This window comes from Apteryx mantelli, chromosome 30 (genome assembly GCF_036417845.1).
Source record: "Apteryx mantelli isolate bAptMan1 chromosome 30, bAptMan1.hap1, whole genome shotgun sequence".
Taxonomy (NCBI): domain Eukaryota; kingdom Metazoa; phylum Chordata; class Aves; order Apterygiformes; family Apterygidae; genus Apteryx; species Apteryx mantelli.
The window spans coordinates 44453-62325 of NC_090007.1; the positions used below are offsets into that span (position 1 = coordinate 44453).

Here is a 17873-nt window from a genome sequence, read left to right on the forward strand (position 1 = left end):
AAATTATAAAATGCATCAATCCCACCTCTGTCTCCAATGCAGGTAAAGCCACACCCACCCACCCATAGATTCATTGCATTATTTAGAAACTGATGGTGTTGAAGGCAGATTGTCTTCTCTTCACTGTATCGTGAGGCGTATTGCCAAAGACTATGGAAACAAGAAATAATGTTAGCTGTAAACTGGTTTTATTATTTTTGAAAAATGGAATGTTTCATTAACAGAAACTTTGATGTTTGACCAAGAACACATTTATTACAAAAAAAACAAACAAATGCATTGACATAGTATTTGGCTACAATATGGCAGCAGTTTTGCTTTTTGTAATCATAAATTCAAGGTGACCCTGGCTAATAAAATTCACCACCATTGTCGTCTTGCACTGAAAAAAAAAATATATATATATATAGTGCTTTCAGTAGCGGCGGGTAAAACGGGGATCAGTCAGTCTGTTCGGTCGATCCTGGCCTGCAAACCCTCCTTGTACTCCGCTACTCTGCATTATCTGGCTCTGGTTTCCACCTTGTGTGAAGCCTCCACGCCTTAAAAACAAGACCAAACAAATTGAAAATTGCCAAGAACATACTACTCTGACAAAAGATGTTTATTTTTTTCTACTTGCAAATTCATAGTTGAGGAGAAGCTGAAAGTATTATTTTGCACAATTGACAAAGAAATTTCTTCTTTTATTCAGATAAGTTAGCTATTATAAAAGCATCCACGAGCACTTGAGCACTCTGACAAAGCTTCTTACCCTGACATCCCTCCTCGATTCATCACATGGCCTGGTCCTGACTGACCAGGCATGCTTCTATCACCACCTGATTTAAAAAAAAAAAAAAAAAAGTAAGAAAATATTAAAGAAAAATGCATGTTTTCCTATTAAAAAAAAGCCACCTTGTTCCCAGAATTGTATTTGCTTTCTTTGTAATGCTGTTAAAGCTCTGTAGGAATTTTAACTACTGCTAGAAGTTCAACAGTAGCAATTCATAGAAAAACCACGATCACACTGGTAAGCAGCAAGTGTACCTTGCCATCTCTCATGATCCCGTCCCATCATTCCTCCATCCACATTTCCCTGCCATGAACGATCTTGATGCCCCTCTAACTTTCGACCATGATCTCCCCAGTCACGTCCATCTCTTAAAAAAATAAAAGAAAATCTTCTAGGTGTGTCCCTTATCAATTTAATAGCATAGGGTAAAGCCAAATACCATACCCCATACAAAAGTGTATTCAATCGTTTATCAAGCTATATCTATATCCACCCCATCATTACAATAAAAATTGTTCAAAGAGGGACAAAAAGAAACTTGCTGAACAGTGTCCTTTACACAATAAATCTCATCTTTTTCTGGTCTACAGAGGCATAATTAGTATCACAATATTCTGAAACATTTAAACAATGAACAATTAATGGAATGCCATCCCTCCATCTGGGAGTCATAACTAAACATTATATACCTGGAATACACTCAGCTTGATCAGCCAGCTTAAAGAAAAACCTCTAAGATTCCAGAACAGTCTAATTTCCCCACCTTCACTGTCACAGAGATTCTGTCTTGATTTCCCTAAAATCTGACTGCTAGCCTCAAATAAGACTTCTGTTGGCATTACTGGAGCACCCAGTATAGGACTGAATCTCATTTGCAGAAATGGAAGCATTTACAAGAGAACCACAGTTAGCAGCAGAGCTACCTGAGTAGCACCTCTTTACTCACTAACAACACTCCATTCTCTTGATGCACAGGGGAGCTACATGTGTTAAATTCCTTGCTCATCCAGGAGATTAGACCCTCGAAGAAACTATCTGGAGAGAGGATTCACACTTGTGAAACTGCTTCCACCATCACCCTTTGAAGGTTCACCGAGCATAAACATTTTAAGAACCAACACATTGCTTCCCTTGTTTCATATGCACTAACCGGGATTGCGGAGGCATCCCTCTCCCTTCAGTCATTCTTCTGTCAGACCCATAGCCACTCCAACCATCTCGGGAGTCCCGGGAGTGACGATCAGGCCCTCCATGGCGTTCATCTGGGTAATGCTGGAAGGCAAATAGTACGCAGCTATGCTAAGAATCAGCACAGGCCTTTTTTTTTTTTTTTTTTTTTTTGGATAGCAAAATTTTATCCAGCTCCTCTAAGAGGTTGCAATTTTATAAGCTGTTAGAAAATAAAACAGTAGCAGTCTCAGTCTTCACTGGTTCCATTGCTGCTGCCTGTGGTTCATTCTAGGCATTAGTTTTACAGATAGTTTTACAGATAGTTTCACAGATTTCACATTAGTTTCACAAATTCTGGCTCCAATTTCTCCCCCCTATTCTTTAAAGGCTTATTTTCTGGCTCCAGATTTTTTGTCTTAGAAAGAAAAGATCTGCCTACTTCCTTCCTTTGTTCAGAAAGTATACCATTACAGTAATCACACGTCATCTTTTGCAGTCATTTGCCTGTTGTATTATGTCACCATTTATTTTCTATATACTGTTTAGATATATGTTAGATAAGGGGTCCCTCATCAGGTATGGATACACTGCTACAGTAACTACCTCTTACATACATTAAAAACACTTCAAGAGTTAACCAGAAAACTTTTATCACCACCTACTGGCATGACTCCATACTGTAGCTCTGATCACTCAAAATTTTTTTGCTGCTCTATGGCTACTGCCCTAGTGAGCAGCTAACTTATGCTTTGCACATCTAACATGCCAAATCAGTCGCTCCTTTAACATCCGCATTTAAGAAGCGGATGGCATGCATGCTGGGTAGGCGGATGGGTGGGTGTTTCATTGCTTGTTTGTTTTAACTGAGGATAGCATCTCAATATGACCCACCTGCCCATCTCGATCTGGTATTCCTCTTGAACCATCTCTTCTGGAAAATAAAAAGAAAAGTTCAGTCAAATCAACACAGCAATCATAACAATACTAGGGTTTGTATCAAGTAGCACATTGAAATTCATCTTCATTAGGTTGTAAATCTGAGAACAGCAATGCTTATTCAGCAGGAAGCTTTCAGAAGATTTTTTGTTTCATCAACCTAGCATATGAGGAGACCAAAATAGCATGAGTTATTGTAATATGGGTAAGTGAAGTGCCACTAAGGCATGGTCAGGTACTCAAGGCAGGGCACCATACCAGGCTTGGTAACAAGGGAGGACACCAAGTGAACCTACCAGCATCAGAAGCAAGTTACAAGCAAGTCTGTGGAACTAAAGTCAGTGTAAGCTAGGTTGCAAAGATGAGTGTAGGGAAATTTTTAAAGCAAAAGGAAACTTCTAAATCTTAGGCTAATTAACCGAGATTTGGAAACCAGATTTCTGTTCCTGCTATTTTGAGAAAAGTTGCAGGATTGCCCTCAGTGTAATGGCAGGCTACAAGAGACCTTGGCTTATAATCTTTATGCAACCTTTTTTTGATACATCCATAAATGATGAAAACAAAGGTTTGCAAGTAGGTGTAAAATTAGATTCAAGAAATACACAGGGCTTGTTTGTTTTGGGGGGTTTGGGCACTGTTCAAGCCAATAGTAAACCAGAAAGGATACCTAATTTCATTAAAGGGATACAAAGAAAAAACACCACCTTACTGACCTGTCCAAAGAATGATCTTGGTATCTACCACGATCCCTATGGTCAAAGTCATGGAAGCGATCCTGACGACTAAATTCAGAATGGTATCTATCATCCATTGCCATTCGCTTTGCCTCTGGCCAGTACGGGTCATCTCGCCTGCAAGAAAAGATATCATTAGTAGAAAGCTCCCGACAACCTTCCTTTCTTGCTCTCTTGAAATCAGGCCTCGTTCAATCTGATTTTTCAAAGAACTATTTTTGATTTATGACTAAAGTTCCAGGAATGTTAAACTGACATTTTGTTTCAGTTTCAGAAAAGCAGCTAGTTGTAACACCACTGTCCAAAAGCTTAGTCTCAGCATGTGTTGACATGAGAAGAGAATGAATACCCGTTCCTGCCAGCATCCCTGCTTTAGGGTTTACATCCACAATTTCTATTCTCAGTCATTCCCCGTTGGGAAATAGTTTCTCTTTTTTTTTAAACCCACTGCAATAAAGCTGTGCTTAAGGGTAGGTAAGTGTGACATTTGCTCTTTCTAAAGATCAATATTAAAGTGTTAACAGCAACATGTAAATAAGCTTTCAGTTGTGAACTCCAACAACTGTTTTAGTGAAAGTACTTGCAAATTACACAGAAAACCATTCTAGAGCCTATAACGGGATGTAGCTAAAGAGTTTGGAATCTTATTGCAGTTATTACCTGCCATCAGGATCATAAGGCCTTCTCATTGCAGATCGCCGTTCTTGTTCATAACGTAGCTGTTCTTGCTGACGTCGCAGCTCTTCCCTCTCTCGCTGGATGCGTTCCTGTTCTCTTCTCCTTTCCTGCTCTATGTGCATTCTCTCTCTCTCCAAGCGCTCTCTCTCCAAGCGCTCTCTGTCAAGACGCTGCCGTTGAAATTCAAGTCGCTCACGCTCTCTCTGGAGCCTCTGTCTTTCATCCCGTTCATGAATGGCTTGAAGACGCTGCTCTCGCTCTCGCCTCTCTCTCTCTCTAATTGAAACAGATATTTTGTTTTCCAGTGAGTGTCTTAAGACTAGTCCCCCAGCCCATCCTGTCCCCCCTGCCGTTCCCTTCACCCTCCCAGCACTAAATAAGGTTTCCAGGTTATTCCCACTACCTGCTTCACCTGAATGGTCTTTTCTCAACTAAATCACAGCCATTCAGAACAGGTTTTTTAAAAAAAGAAAAAAAAAAACATAAAAGAAGGAAGGTAAGCATTCTGCACAAGTAAACAGTATCTGTTCTAAGAGCTCGCTCTGATAAGGCTTTCACAGAATGCAACATCCTATATGTACTCCTCAGAAGACAGAGCAAGCAGAAAGTATTTTTGAATTTCCAACAATAATTAAATATTATGAAAACTCAAATCTGCTTTAGAAGAGTGGAATACAAGACCTGAAAGTGCCTACAAAAGCTTTTATTCAACAGGAGTCTACTTAAAAGCGTAGATTTAGAGAAGACTGTATGATTTCAGTCGTAAAACCTTCATAATATGGCATTGTGTCCATTTTATCAGTAGTTTAGTATCAAATCAATCTGAAATATTAATGATGGGGAAGGGCCAGCACTACACTAAGTTGAAGCCTGTTCAAAACACTATATAGAAGGTAAAAACAAATGCCATTCAAAGATTAGAGCAAAAACAGAAGACTCACCGTCGTCTTTCTGTTTCTCTGATTTCTCGCTCTCTTTGCCTCTGACGTTCACGTTCTCGCTGTTCTTTGATTTTATCAAATGATAAAATATCTTGCTTCTCTTTGCTCTCAGATTTGCGATCCTGGCTTTTTGTACTCTGTTAAATCAAAACAGTACATCAGCTAAACGCAGCACACTTAGCTGGAATTCCTAGGTAAAACATCCACCTGATGCCCACCTGAACAAAACAGACTATCATACCTTCCAAGAGGCAAATAATGTCGGAATTCTGCAAAACAGTTATGGAAAAGCACCCATAATGTGGCTAGAACTTCTGAAGAGTTTGAATATATAAACATTAGGGGCACAGGGTCTGACATGCACTAGAGGCAAATGATATACCACTTTAAAGGTCACTGGTCGCCACGCTCAGGGAAACATATCATCTGAACACCATTTTCGTATTAAGACCATACTTCAACTAGGGCAACAGTGACAAAGACTAAAAACAGGTGAAGCATAAGCATTTACCCACATAGCATCATAAAAAAAAAGGGGGGGGGGGAGGGAGGGAGGGGGGGAAGGAAGGGGGACAGTTTCCAAATCACAAGGGGAAAAAAAAAGACCTTTTCAAATACATGCACGCAAATCTGTTTTATACCTACTTTTACAAAAAGGCTTCTTTGAAAGTTGTACATACCCTCTCTTTTGATGTAGAAGTTTTCACACTGATAACTGGCTCTCCTTTTGATTTATCCATTACTACTGTCCTTTCAGTTCCTCGACTTGCTATAAAGAAAACATAAGAATAAATGATAATACACCAAGCATTTAAATTACAGTAAAGCAGTATTTTCTAGAGAGTATGACAATTAAAAGAAAGCAAATTTAAGTTCATTCCTGTGCCTGTATAACATATACTTTTGTCACCATTAAAAAACGAAACAAAACACACACACACATCACTTTCATCAGTTCTGGGCCCAGTGATAAGGTTTTACAAAATTCACAGACTGCCTTACAGAGTAGCTAAAGTCCAGTAATTACAACACTGTTGCTAAGCTGCTAGCATTCTATGTTGGGAGGTGGGAGGGAAGTTGCCAAGTTTTTTTCTGGTGCAGTTTTTTTGTTAATTGGAAAGACTTAAGTATTAGAAAGTACTCTTCATAGTCTTTTTCTGAATTATGAACCATCTTTAATAAGAATACACCAAGTCTCACAGACGTTGAAGTTTTGTAATCGGCCACAATTCTGAACGCTTAAGCTTGTTGTTTTTCCATCTCCTACTTAGCTGATGGATTTTTTGGATAAAAAGACAAAACAAAACAAGCCTCACCACACATTCTTTGTATCAGCTTGTTTCTTTTTTTTTTTTTTTTTTTAAGAAATATCCTTGAAAACATTTAACTTTTTTGAAGAGCAGTTAAAGTTACCTGATTTGCTTGCCCTAGATCGATCTGAGGATGCAGTTCTCTGTTCATCTTTTTCTTTTCCTTCTTTTTCATCTTTTCCATCTTTCTCCGATTTCTTAGCATCATCCTTTTTGTCCATCTTCTCATCCTTTTTAATACCAGCAGACCTACAGGTAAACTTTGCTTTACTAGAGAGGCTAACAGAGCATATAACCACTCTTTTTGACCAAGTCAACCATTCAAAACTAAACAACCCCCAAAATACTCCCAACATCTTCTGCCCTGCTGAGCTGAAGCCAATGCAAACTTGTACACAGTTATGTTTAAGAAAAGCAATCAACCCTAAGCTAAAGCAGTCTGAAAATGAGAAGCAGCAGGTGATCTTCCTAAATATTAGGAGAGTTTGAGAGTGCTGGAAATAAAGTTTTCTGCTCTGCCTATAAAGTTTATGCTTAGCACTGGGATATGAGGCCACCCAGAAAGAGGTTGAGCTCCACCAAAAGAGCAGGTTTTATAAACAAATACCTTAAGCACCTCATGCAAGCAGGCCAGCCAGCCAAAACATCTCCTCGCCAAATCTTTCACAATTTTACATGGAAAGAAAAAGTTGTAAAGCAGAACTCCTCTTTCAAAAGCAACAGGCCATGTGAGAGAACAAATATTGAAATATAAATCTTTAACTATGCAAGCAGCCATTCAACAAGATAAGCCAATTACTAGAGAGATTTCAGTTAACAGAGCTGACCATGTCAGAATCAAATTAGAGGACGAACAATCCTGAAGAACATACCCGATATGTTTGATTTTCAATAAAACAGTATCTCCTGATATAACTGACAAGTTTTGATACTGAACCCCAGAGACCTCCAAATTTTTGAATAGAGGACCCATTAAGAAAGAAGCACTTAGTACTATAGAACACCAATTTCAATTTTTCCAGTATTACTCTTACTTCAGATGCACTATGAAGCAGCAAATTAAGACCTATTACAGTCACAGTTTGCTTTTGTCACATAGTCACATTTCAAATGAGCGGTCTGTAAACAAAGAAAAATAGCAAAATCACATTACTTCTCAGACTTGGAATCTGCAGAATGGTGTCTGTCTTTTTCCCTCCTTGCTTCACCTTCCTTTTTGTCTGAAGGCTTTTTTCCAGCTGGTTCATTTTTTGCCTAGAACGTTGTTAGCCAAAAATATTTTTTGTAATAAGACAGACATTAAACTTGCACACTTTTATTTTCAGTATACTGTTATGGATAGCTACCAATTACCTTTTCCACAGAAATCATTTTTCCATGCAGCTCTGTTCTGTGGAGGTGACTAATACACTTGGTGGCTTCTTCAGACGTTGACATTGTTACAAAGCCGTAACAGCGAGCACCAGGACTGCGAGCATTTGTCACTACTTTTGCACCAACCACCTTAACCAAAACAAGCAAACAAGTAAACAACAACAACAACAAAAAAAAACCACACACACACACACACACACACACACAAAAAAAACCCTAGTTTTGCAGATCTGTGGCCAAACAAATTCTGATTTATTTACCATTCAAGTTGTTCTATCTACTGGTAACATACAGTAGAGTGCCTATCCACTTTCAACAGGGAGTAACATTCTTTGCACGTATTACGCCAGCGTTCTAAGATGACAAAATTGCTAAGCTCATCTGACATGCAGCAAAAGAAAGGTTACAGTTTTAACTTGATCTCTATACTGTTTGGCCAACAGTGTTCTAGAAGTGCCTTACAAAGGCTACTTCACAAAATATGATGCTAATAATGTTCACACCTAAGTCAATACCAATACAACCATAGCTGAAAAGGTTCAAGTTTAAGATTACCCTACGTGTACTCTGAGAAAAAGTATAAAACAAATGCAGAATTTAATGAAGCAGAGAAATCATATTACGGAAGAGATTTAGATATAGTTCTGCTGATAAAGCAACCGACATAAGGATGAACTTTTCTGAGTGTGGTTAAGTTGCTAAGCAGGTAGCTAACTAAAGGAGGAAATACATAACCAGGAGAGAAAAAAAAAAAATCATGAATTTTTCTTTCCTTACAGAACATCTATGTTAGTTTCCATCCAATGGAAACAATATCTGAGAGTGCGCAGGCAAGCAAGTAGTGACACAAACAGTTAATATTATGTTCAGAGAAGTCTTAGGAGGAAGGAGAGACGGCCATCTGAAACAGTTCCCTTTCACAACTTCTGGTCCCATAACCTTGCTGGCACTAAAGAACAAAGGGAAGCCTGTCCTCATAGACTATTTCAAAGGAATACCACTAGAACCAGAACAGTTTAAAACAGCAGTATTTCTGAACAGCCAAGAGGTAAATCAATAATTAAATTACAGCATGATAGATGCTGGCCCAACAGACTGTCCTGTCCAGAACTGCCAAGTTTTCAGAAGAATCTGTGCAGTTATTCTATAAAACCTGTGTTTTATTTTTCCCTGTATTTCAGGCAACATTTTTCTGAAGAATAATGCTTTCAGATCAGAGTTTAAAAAGAACACAGAAGAGTTAAGTACTTTATTGATTTGTTAGAGTACTGTTGAAAAGACAAAAGGCTAAATTTTAGGTCATCCCTTGAATTTGACTAAATGGTTTGTTAATGGACATATCCACTACATACCTTTCCATATTTGCTGAAAAGGTTCTTCAAGTCTGTAGCTCTAGTAGAGGAGGAAAGTCCACTAACCCACAAATTTCTGCCAGAACCACTACTTGTGCGGCCTAATATTTAAAGAAAAATACATTAAAAAAACACTAACACAAACTCACTTCATTTTTCTCTTATAACTTACATAAATGCAATTTTACTCCTATCTCTTCCAATACTTAAAATCAACTGACACATCTAAGCCTTCAAAAATTAACTTTTGATCTCAATAACTGATGTGTATTTGTACAGTCATAAGGGGTTCTCATCTACACAGATTTTGTCTTTGCAGATTTCAATCACTTTGATGAGTATTACAAAGTAGTTAATGTTAAATCACAAGAGATACACTAAAAAGAAAAAAAAAAAACACACTTGTCAGTTAGTAAAAGATTTACAGAAGTTAGGTGAACTGAAATTTATAATTCATGCTTTGAAAGTCCGCTTATGCTATGATAGCACTGAGCCTTCACTGTATTAACAATCTTCACCACAATCACCATGCAGAATATAAGTCTATGGAGTTTAGACTCTTTCGAGATTTTCAGAGAAACCCCAGTCTTTGCCAGCATCTATACTACTTTGTGAATCTAGCAGGACACTCCAGAAGGACTACTACAGTGAAGATACACACATGCTTACATAATTCAAAAGCAACCAAAACGGGCAAATCAAGGCATTGAAAAAATGAGTCAAACTATTATTTCATTTACTCATTTGAATTTTTACTTACTACAACTGCCTCAAAAGAAATGGCTAACTTGCCCCAATAACATTTTTTTTCAAGTCAACTGTACATTGTTTTTTAAAAACATACCTTTCTCATCTTTTGAGATTATCTTTGTATCTGCATCCTCAACAGGGCTAAAGACAAAAGATCATGTTATTCAAACAAATATTAGCAAAAATAAATTTGAGATCACACGCACTACAATTTTATACCTACCAGTAAACTAGTTCTGAAATAAAAGATACCTTTGCAAATTTGTAGAAGAGTGACAGGAAATACGGGATTCGTATGCTTAAACAGACAATTAGTTCTGTTTGGCAGATGACAGAAATTAGAGTAATTTAAGAAAACAACCTTTGAAGGTTGAGGAAGGAAAGAAATCAAACCCTCTGTGTTTACGAAAGATCTGCACAAGGAGAAATAAAACAGATTCTTTAGGAATAGGCTACAATTTCATCAGTCTTGGTGGCCAATTGAAGGAAACAGCTTATTCGCATCACTTAATGACCAATGAAAAAAAGATAGCATCTGGTCTAGAACGGAGAAAAAACAAACCTCTTTTTCTGATCACCGCCCTCACTGGTTGAGGACTCTTTAGTAGCAGGGGATTCCTCAGAATTAGCTTTGTCTTCTGTTTTCTTGGCATCTTCTTTGCTATCTTTGGCTTCGGGACCTGCGCCTTTTTCCGCTGTTTCCCCACTAGAGACTTCCAGGCCTTGGGATCGTTTGCTACTCTGATCGCTTAGGGTCTCTACTACTAAAGATTCAGAGTCCAGTTTCTCTTCCTCTATTGTCTGTTCACTTGTCTCCCCTTTTGCTACAACTAAACGCTTTGCTTCCTTCCTTGCCAAAGCTTGTGCCGATTTGCTGTCCAAATCTAAAGCATCTTCCTCCAACTGAGCGGCAGCAAGAGCGTCCTCTTCCTCGGCTAGCCTCTTGCCTGGCATCACGTTACTTGCTTCCTGTGCATGTGGCTGCTCCACTTCAGAAGTTTCTTCGTTAAGTAGTTCAGATTTACAAGTTTCCCCCAAAATGTCGAGTATTTTCTCATTTTCTACGGATTTAACAGGAATAGAATGGCACAAGATTTAATCACCAGGGAAATACAGCAATCACAAACGTGGAACTGGCATGGCTGCCACACTAACACCAAGAGAACTTCTAAGCTACACAGAGATTGGAAAACCCTAGTGTACACAGTGTTAAAACTACTACGCTAACTGCAGTCTGACAAACTACCGTATCAACCCTAAAATGTTACAGGGAAGAAAAATGCCCCCACAGATTTAACAAAAACCTTCTGGCTGATCTTTGATATTCTTCATGAAATCGTTCAAGTCTGTTTCTTCTCTATTTAGCTTCCAAAGTCCAAGATGCTTAACTGAATATATCAATGCATTGAAAGTTCAATTTCCTAATTTCCGTGAAATTCTTTAAGCAGACAGTCCAACATGAAAACTGGGCATCTTCTGACGGTGCATGAGTCTGTTTGCAGTCCACAAAGTGAATGTGATTTGTAGAAGATTCCCATGATGAAACTGTATTCCTTCTTCTGAAGTTGTCACTCTTTAATTTCTGTTCAGTATCAAAGCTTCATATTACCCACACTCCTGTATTTACAGAATTACAGTACAGTGTGATATCACAAGATCTGTTTTATTTTCAGAACCTTTAGATCCTTAAGGCTCATTCTTTAACTCCATTGTAGTTAAGAGTTCTATGCAACCATTTCATTGTATTTAATGCACGTTCTCAAGCAGCAGTTATTCACAGATCTGGTGATATGACTGGGTTTCCAATCTCTATGACCCTGCATGACCTGGCCTGTCCACTATAACAATGTATACTACAGTAATGCACTTAAAAGCAAACAGGGATACAAAAAAGAATAAATGAAGAATGAAACTGTTTCAAAATCTAGGATTTGTTGGTTCAAAAAAAAAAAAAAGCAATCAAAAAAAACCACACACACATACACACACACACACCCCCCCCACAGTACCTGGCTCCAAAGGTAGTTCTTCAATTTCCTGCAGGGAAAAAGACAAAGGAAAAATATCACCGTCTCATAGGAAGTGAAGATGTTAGCTTGGACACAAGAAAATAAAAAATAAAACAATCATAGGGGAGAATTTGGAGGAAGAGTTACTAAAATTTAACCTTTTTATAATTTAACCTTTTTCAGCCTTGAAAAGATTAAATTTTTTAAGTTTCCTGTACGAATGCTTTCAGTTACTTTTTAAAGACTTTAAATGTTATGAAACAAGTATTAAAACTTCATGATTTCTTGAATTCAGATACATGCTGAAAACATGGTGGTCATTTTCAAGCAAGTATAGCACAGATATCTTTTTTTTTTTTAAACTCAGTAATACTTCTGTAACCATATTGCACATTCACATGGATAAATAAATCAGTAAATATTAGTGGTAGAGAGTAACGTGCTACCAAAGGTTGATGCTTGTGCTATCCTTCCCTAAACAAATTCTAGTTTACAAAGTCTACTTTCTGAAAAAGGGATCTGCAGAAATACCAGCTCAACCTGCAGTTACAGGTGATCTTAAACAATTGCGATTGGTCTGGAAACAAGGCTCATACTTCAGGGATAAAATCAGTTTTAGTTTTATGTCAACAGTGGATACTTACACATCTAATGGAAGTTAAAATATAATGCAGGGCATTGTTTTGGTATACACAACAGATAAGAATCCCAACTTTACACCCAAATTCAATAGGACTTCCACGTATCTCTGTTCACGTGCTTAAATTAGAAAGGCATTTATTTCTGGTCTTTGAGGAATGAGAATGCATTACTTTGTACTCCCTGTAAGTATACAGTTTCAGCATACAGTTTACATCATATGCATTATCCCTTTTTGTTTGTAAAGAATAAAATAAGGGATATTTACCTTTATTACAGTTAAATCAGATGAAACAGCATCTAAACTGTTCCCAGCATCTTCAACTTCTACCTTGGAAAAAATAATTAGAAGGCATTTCATTATCTATAGAATGCTATTGTGAATGAAACCTGAACAAGAAATTGAAAGCTTGGAAATGATTTTCATAGACAACTGATATTAAGCAAGTATTTCTAACATCCAAAACAACCAATGAAGTTAAAAACTGACCGATTACCCACATATCTCTTCCACTCCCCAGTGACTGAATGAGCTTTCCCATCACCTCCAAAACATGCTGGTCTGCTCACAGAAACTTTTAAGGATATGGATTCCAATGGCAAAGTTTCTCTTACTATTTATATTTTATTTATAGCAACAACATAGAGCCAGAAGGCCTATGTGACTGGGTAACTATTTTCTTTAGTGAAAAAAAAAGAAGATTGTAGGAGAATACCTAGACTCCAGTAGTTTTATCACTGAAAAGAACTACTTGCTGGGTATTTCTGTTTGAAGGGCAGGGGGGAAGGGAGTGTGTGTCCTTGGACATAAGGGATTAATCTTATTTCTGCAATTTTCAGATTTAGGGGGGAAAAAACACCCAACTCTGGAATCCTAAAAATCCAGACTGATGACACAATGTGCTCACATAATAAACAGCTATACTCCCTATTAGACTGGGTAAGAGTAACTTTCTTCAAATGCTTTGTTGTATGTTTCAGGAGAAAAACCTCTTGACTGTGGCAAAAAACTATCTTCCAGCACAGATGGACAATGTCATAAAAGCAATTCACTATCAAGACAAACACAGAAAACCAACACAAAAATACTCTCAAAACCTGAACAACGGTGAGACCCAATCTCAAACAAACAAAGCAAAACAAAAAAGATCTAGGATATAGTTCCCAGTACGTTGCTGTTCAGCTGAAGTTAGTGAAGTAAACAAAACTATGGCATTTGTATGCCTCACAGTGTCCTCCTAAATAAAGGAAAGATATCAAAATGGGAATATAAATATCATGTAAAGCAGAGAGTTCAAAGCACGACTAAAACGATGCTTTCTTGATTACTATTAATTGGTATAGTAATATGATGCATGCAAACAACATCTAAACATTTTAAAATCAAGAATGCTATTTCCACAAACATGTAAAAGAAAAACAAACGAACAAACAAAAATCAATGATCATAAGAACTGGTAGAGCCCCAAATTATTTCAACTATTCTTTAGGTACTATTTACTATTTAATTTGAAGGAAAAAAAAAAATCTGATTCCACACATGTAAGAGATGCATACCATCACTACTGGTATTTCTCTTGATTCTTCTTTAAATTCTGAAAATTGTGGGGATGCCTCCAAGTTACCTACAGCATATTCTGTAGGCTGATCTGGAAGTTCTTTCATTTCTGCATCAGCATTTTCTTTACTATCACACAGTGAGTCAAGAATATTATCAGCACTGTAATCCTCTCCGCAATCTACAGCATTGCCATTATCTATTTCAGCTTCATCTAACACACTAATATCCATCATGTCAATATCCTGCAAGTTATCCAAACTTGCTTCAATATCCTCCTGTAAAAAGAAAAAAAGTATGTATAATAGTCATTATAACTTGAATGCAACACTACTATATTTCACCTCAAACAAGGCTTCACATACCTGTCCATCTCCTGAATCCTCTTCCAGGCCATTATCTTCAACTCCCTCTTCCTCTGGTCTACGTCCTAGTAACATTACGATTGTCAGAATGAAAAACAGGCAAGAATATGCATCCTTCAAGCTCTAGTTCTTTTCCCCAGATTAGATAACTAAATTGAATGAAATACCTATTTTTCCTTATTTTTGACAATCAGTGTTTATGTAGCATCCCAGTTCGGTAAATGACAAAGTTATAAACAAGCTGCAGTCCAAGATCCTTCATGAGATTTAAAGAAGCACCACCGTGTACTCCCCACAATATTTGACTTAGCTGAGACTACAATAATTTATTATCTCAAGCTTTCACTTCTTTCCAGAAGTTTACTAGGGGAAGGGGGACCTCCCAATACACAACAACAGCAAAGAATCTAAAGATAAGTCTTACTGCAGCACTCCATTCATCAGCTTGACACATAACATCATAAGCGACCAATTACTGAAAACAATATGCTAGTTTTAGCACCAGATAGTAACTCCTCAAACACAGACCTAAGTAATTGCTTCATCTTTTACAGATGTGTTTTCCTCAAAAATCACAAGCACAGTATAATAAAAAAGGGAAAGGTGTTTCAGAGCTAAGAGGAACACTTCAGCTCAGGTATTTTCATCCCAACACTAAAAGTGCTATACTGTAACATTAGGTATTTTTCTGAGAACTGAAAACAAATGTGACTACCAAAGATGCCACTGCTTTTACAGTTTTGAAATTTGTTTTCTTTCCAGTTATGATTACACATTTCAGTTTGCAAGCAAATGAAATGCCACTCCAAGTTGGACATAAAAACAGTCCGAGTCCAACAATTTAGTCAGGCAACAATTCAAGCTTCACCACAAAAATTTACATTTAATTATAATCCTTCATTCTAAATAGTTGTTCTGTTCAGCTCTAATATAAAAGCAAGTTTCAACACTACTCTAATACAGGAAAAGCTCACAAACTGTCCTAAGGCATAACTAATTTTAGAAAGATAGCAAAACATTCTTTAAAAATAAGCATCATCATACAAGAGTATTTTTCACCATTGGAAAGTTATGCATAGGGAAAGCTTTCAAAAAAAAAAAAATCAAATCTCAGATATTGCTTGAAAACTAATCTTCTGTGGAAGAAATGAGACTGCTATTAGCTATGGAAAACACATGCATAACCAACTACAGAGCTAGCTGAATCTGCCAGAACTAGTATTTTTACTTTGAAAACAAACTTGTAGCATTTCTCAAAATAAAAGTACAGTAACATAAAGAAACAATGATCTAGTTTAATCACACTGCTTCAGCACTACATATTAATTTCTACTATGAATTTCAGGGAGCTTTGAGAACAAACCAACAAATATTTTGGGTAGGACAATTCGAGCCTTATGAAACAATATGAAGTTCTATGAATAAATGACTGATTAGTTTATTACCATGCGACTGATCCCCAGAAATCTAGCCACAAATGTTAGGAAGGGTACCAGTAACATATGGCATTCAAGGTCAGGGACTAAGGAAGAGAGACTTCACCTGTGCTTAAGTTTTTCCAGAACACCAGTTTGACCTGAATCTGGCTTGGGCAAGTACTACACACTACAGCTTTGGGAGCACAAAATGTTCAGCAACAGTGCCAAAATTAAACAAAGCACTTTTCCAAAGGGAAAACCAGACATAACAAAGAAAATAAGCAAAGCTCTGCTTCATAGACAAAAGTTGCCAGAAAGATGAGGGGGTCCTCTTTAACTCCCCTGTACCTTTGCTGCTTCTTTTTGGAGTTTTCTTGATGATATTTTCTGAAACCACTGGAATTTCATCAGGATTCCCCCCTTCCTCCTCAATAGCCTATTAGGGGGAAAAGATAAAAGATAGATATCAAGACAGATATAAAACTTTTATTTGTGCATTTCTATTGAGTTAGGAGTTGGATGCCAGAGGGAGAAAAATACTAGAACAAGAATCTTTTACTTTGAATTATACAGAAACAACTTGAATATGCAATATAAAGGAGACCAGATCAAAGCATCAAGCACAGCAGAAACAGTAACGTGTTGGAGTCAGTTCTGGAAAGCAGTCAACAGCATAACCTATAGGCAGAAAAACAACTGTCTCAGTTTTAAGGAAAACAGAGCAAAAATTTGATAAGCAAAACAATGATATCCAGACCATCAATTATCTTGCGCTAGCCAATCCTATGGCATTTACTAGACCACACAGATACCTACAGTGTTGTGACAGAGGAAGAACCTCAGTTCTAAGCGACAGCAAGAGTCAGTCACAGGAAAGAGCCCTACAGCTGTTAACATGCCAAATATTCTGGTGGGGATCTAATGTACAGCTATCAGCCAGAAACACAGGGAAGGAGTACACAGCAGAAAGCCTGGCAGACAGTGCGCAGAACTGGAAATCCAGGCGCTCAACGCACAGCAGGAAGCACAGCGATGCAGGAGACCGAAGCCCCCTGGGCTGAACACCGCGGCAGGCACACTGTGCTGTGCAGGACCAGGGAACGCTGGCGGGGATCTCGCTGCGTGGCTGGAAACGCCGGGCCCGCACACACCAAGCCCCGCCGCGGCGCCCGCCCCAGCTTCCCGTCCCCCCTCCGCAGCCATTTGGCGCCATTTTCCCCAGCGGGGCCGCGCAGGCGCCGGCGGCGCCTCGGCTCGGCGAGTCCCAGCGCGTCCCCCCCGCTCACCTTCCTCAACCGCTCCATGAGGACGCTCTTGTTCCCACCGCTGTCCAAATTGCGGCGCCTGAGCTCAGCCCGCAGGTCTATCACGCGCAGCTCGCTCAGCCGTCGGGTCTCAGGCTCCGAACTGGGGGCTCCGGACCCACACAGGGACACAGATTCTCCCTGCCCGGCCGCTGACTGACTCTCCGCCATGGGGCCGTTTTTTCGACTCGCACGCACGGAGCTAGGCACGATAAAAACAACAACGAGGAGCCGCCGTTACAACAAAATGGTGGCGAAACCGAGACGCGCTGAAGAGAACGGGGGGAGGGGAGGAATCGAGCCTCAGTCCGCAGGCGCGCTGAGCTGACGGCCTGGGCTGAAGGATTATGCGCATGCGCCCAGGAACATCGCTGCTCTGACAACAGCTACGGCAGAAGCGCCGGCGGACGAGCTCCCTTGGCTGCCGCGCTGCGGCCCCGCGCAGACGCAGTCGGCCTCGGGGCGCGGACGCCTGCGCCCGCGAGCCGGCCTGCGCAGCAGTAGACGCCTTCTGCGCCTGCGCGAAGGCCGTCACTCACGTGGTCCTCCAGCTCCCCTCT

The 17873-nt window shown here is 38.9% G+C and overlaps 1 protein-coding gene across 3 annotated transcripts; it reads right to left on the minus strand.

The window, feature by feature from the left end:
* Positions 1 to 166: 166 nt before the first annotated feature.
* On the minus strand, positions 167 to 17758 carry LOC106486408 (scaffold attachment factor B1-like). 3 transcript variants are annotated; one of them, XM_013944989.2, is made up of 21 exons: positions 17296 to 17757; positions 16358 to 16445; positions 14592 to 14656; positions 14226 to 14504; positions 12937 to 12999; positions 12030 to 12057; positions 10583 to 11081; positions 10115 to 10161; positions 9271 to 9371; positions 7898 to 8047; positions 7698 to 7798; positions 6648 to 6793; positions 5915 to 6003; positions 5235 to 5371; positions 4276 to 4569; positions 3595 to 3732; positions 2837 to 2876; positions 1926 to 2047; positions 1030 to 1142; positions 755 to 821; positions 167 to 542 (listed from the first exon to the last, which is right to left on the minus strand). In XM_013944989.2, the coding sequence occupies exons 1-21, from the start codon at positions 17482 to 17484 to the stop codon at positions 416 to 418; spliced, it is 2883 nt and encodes a 960-aa protein (XP_013800443.2). In that variant the 5' UTR covers positions 17485 to 17757; the 3' UTR covers positions 167 to 415. The 3 variants fall into 3 exon arrangements, 2 of the variants coding, with proteins under 2 accessions (XP_013800443.2, XP_067168685.1); XM_067312584.1 differs by lacking the exon at positions 14226 to 14504 and having other exon boundaries at positions 17296 to 17754; XR_010886576.1 differs by lacking the exon at positions 1030 to 1142 and having other exon boundaries at positions 515 to 542; positions 17296 to 17758.
* Between the last annotated feature and the right edge of the window lie 115 nt (positions 17759 to 17873).

Excerpts from the sequence above, each read along its gene's own strand:
- LOC106486408 (XM_013944989.2), bottom strand. The coding sequence starts at position 17,484 with ATGGCGGAGAGTCAGTCAGCGGCCGGGCAGGGAGAATCTGTGTCCCTG. Across the intron at positions 9,372-10,114 it reads AATCTCAAAAGATGAGAAAG|GCCGCACAAGTAGTGGTTCT; the intron begins GTATGTTTTTAA and ends TTTAAATATTAG. Across the intron at positions 2,048-2,836 it reads TACCAGATCGAGATGGGCAG|CATTACCCAGATGAACGCCA; the intron begins GTGGGTCATATT and ends TTTGCCTTCCAG.